This window comes from Austrofundulus limnaeus, unplaced genomic scaffold (genome assembly GCF_001266775.1).
Source record: "Austrofundulus limnaeus strain Quisiro unplaced genomic scaffold, Austrofundulus_limnaeus-1.0 Scaffold2356, whole genome shotgun sequence".
In the NCBI taxonomy this organism is placed as follows: Eukaryota; Metazoa; Chordata; class Actinopteri; order Cyprinodontiformes; family Rivulidae; genus Austrofundulus; species Austrofundulus limnaeus.
The window spans coordinates 9,499-12,294 of NW_013954758.1; the positions used below are offsets into that span (position 1 = coordinate 9,499).

At 45.9% G+C, this 2,796-nt stretch overlaps 1 protein-coding gene across 1 annotated transcript in view; it reads left to right on the forward strand.

The window, feature by feature from the left end:
- Positions 1–219: 219 nt before the first annotated feature.
- The window catches only part of taok2a (TAO kinase 2a), a gene marked incomplete at its 5' end in the record, with an annotated part of 16,020 nt that continues 13,443 nt past the window's right edge, over positions 220–2,796 (forward strand). Inside the window, 5 exon segments of the mRNA XM_013999577.1 lie at positions 220–291; positions 504–605; positions 675–720; positions 792–888; positions 2,273–2,386. Of these exon segments, the coding sequence (XP_013855031.1) occupies positions 220–291; positions 504–605; positions 675–720; positions 792–888; positions 2,273–2,386 (431 nt within the window).

The following is a 2,796-nucleotide window of genomic DNA, read 5'->3' on the forward strand; positions in this document are numbered from 1 at the left end:
CTCCAGGTGTTCTCAGGTTTCATATAAACGAATCAAAGTCTGGCCCGCCTCCAAGCCTCAGACACACCTGCGGTCTGCGTCTGTGTCCCTTCAGCAAACCTGACTGGTTTTCCTGGCTCACCTGTGGGTGTGTCTGAGTGGACCAGGTGTTCTTTGTTACAACAAACCTCAGAGGCACCTGTCTGTTGAGAGAACTAAACCCTGGGCTTTGTCTCACAGGCTCGTGATGTGTGCAGCAGTGAAGTGGTGGCCATCAAGAAGATGTCGTATAGCGGCAAGCAGACGAACGAGGTAACCTTCCTCCTCCTCCTCTTCGTCAGTGTTTCACGATGAACAGTGTTTACTCAGAACCTGACAGTAAAATGGTTGAACTGTCCCTTTAAAACAGATCTTAGCTGATGAAGACTGTAAAAGCTGTGTGACCTGCTGAAATGCTTTCAGTGTTTTGTGCAGACAGGAAGTTGTTTGCACAGCTTCCTGTCTGACTGTTTGCTGTCATGCAGAAATGGCAGGACATCATCAAAGAGGTGAAGTTCCTGCAGAGACTTCGACACCCCAACACCATCGAGTACCGAGGCTGCTACCTGAAAGAGCACACAGCATGGGTACGACTTTCTGTAATATTAAACACACACACACACATCCTCCTCTGACGGTTTGTGTGTTTCTTACAGCTGGTGATGGAGTACTGCCTCGGCTCTGCCTCAGACCTCCTGGAAGGTCAGTCCAGCTTCCTGCTCCATGTTCCCACTCTGACTCTTTACTGACTGAGTTTTTATTTCTTCTTTCAGTTCACAAAAAGCCCCTCCAGGAGGTGGAAATAGCTGCTATTACCCATGGTGCTCTGCAGGGGTTAGCATACCTTCACTCTCACAACATGATCCACAGGTAACGTCTGCTTCTGTCTGCCTGACTTAAAGCCTCCACATGCTCCCTGTGAGCTGCTGGAGTCTGCTGTCATTGTCTCAGTGTCGTTATGTCAGTGTCGTTGTCTCAGTGTCGTTATATCAGTGTCGTTGTCTCAGTGTCATTATATCAGTGTTGTTGTCTCGGTGTTGTCATCTCAGTGTTGTTGTCTCAGTGTCGTTATATCAGTGTTGTTGTCTCAGTGTCGTTATATCAGTGTTGTTGTCTCAGTGTCATTGTCTCAGTGTCGTTATATCAGTGCCGTTGTCTCAGTGTCGTTATATCAGTGTTGTTGTCTCAGTGTCGTTGTCTCAGTGTCGTTATATCAGTGTCGTTGTCTCAGTGTCATTATATCAGTGTTGTTGTCTCGGTGTTGTCATCTCAGTGTCGTCTCAGTATCGTCGTGTCAGTGTCATTGTCTCAGTGTCGTTATATCAGTGTTGTTGTCTCAGTGTTATTGTCTGTGTTGTTGTTTCAGTATCGTCTCAGTATTGTTGTCTCAGTATCATCGTCTCAGTGTAGTCATCTCAGTGTCGTTTTCATTGTCGTTGTCTCAGTGTCATCTTTGTATTGTTGTCCCAGTATCATCGTCTCAGTGTCGTCTGCATCGTTGTCTCAGTGTCATTCACTTGTCAGCCTCAAATCTTCCACCACTTCCTGTCACAACCAACCAAGACAACTTTTCATCCTCTGCTTGAAAACTTAAGCCCCGCCTCTATTGTTCAGTCTCACTCTTGTTTGTTCACATCTGTTGGGTTGTGCTCAGGTGTGAGTGTCTCCATGTCAGCGTGTCTTCACGCTGTCCTAGTGCTGGACAATATTTAAATATTGACATTTATTGCAATGAAAAATGTTTCAATAACAGTGATATGACAAAAAAAGATCAACACTACCACTGATTACGCCATGCTAACTACAAGCTAACAACAAGCTAACTACAAGCTAACAACAAGCTAACTACAAGCTAACTACAAGCTAAAAACAAGCTAACTACAAGCTAAAAACAAGCTAACTACAAGCTAAAAACAAGCTAACAATCCAACAAGAAGCTAAGAAGAAGCTACCTCCAACACAGAGCATGTCTGCACTGGAATGAGCTCAGCAGCTGTGAGTGAAGAAGGTCCACAGCTGGAAAGAGAAGCAGTCGTTCAGTGTGTGGAGGTGGTTCTGATAACTTCACTCTTCAGTCTGCTGTGAAACCAGCTGCAGAGTCTGAGTCACATCAGACCTAGCTGTCCACAGAACATTCTGACTGTAGGAAAATAAACCTGACCTCAGCTGTCACCTGCTTTACCTGTGTGACATCATGACACCTGATGTATTGATGGATGTGAGTGTTGCTCCTGATGTCTCCTCCTCTCTGCAGGGACGTGAAGGCAGGAAACATCCTGCTGACGGAGCCGGGTCAGGTCAAACTGGGGGACTTCGGCTCAGCCTCCATCGTGTCTCCGGCCAACTCGTTTGTGGGGACACCCTACTGGTGCGTCTTTGTGTCTTCTCTCATCTGTCTCGTGTGTGTTGCTGGTTTGCTTTTCGACGTCACCATTTTAAATGGAATCACCTTGTTATGTCTGTTAGCAAAATATCTCACAGACCAGCAGACAAAGGAAGTCTTATTGGATGTTTGTCCTTATTTAAAGTGTACCTTACCCCCCTGTGAAAAGATAACTCCGCCCCAAGGCGAAGTTTGAAAAATGCATCAAAGTGGGTAGGGGAGGGGGTGTGGGTAGGGGAGGTGTGGTTAGAGTGAGGAGGTGTGGCCAGGACAAGAGAACGTGACAGGCAGCTAGCATTAGCAAAATTGATGCTACATGGAGAGTGACCACAGTATCACAGATAGTTACATGACATGTTAGATAAATTTGAAAAGGAGGTTTTTAAAATATCCGT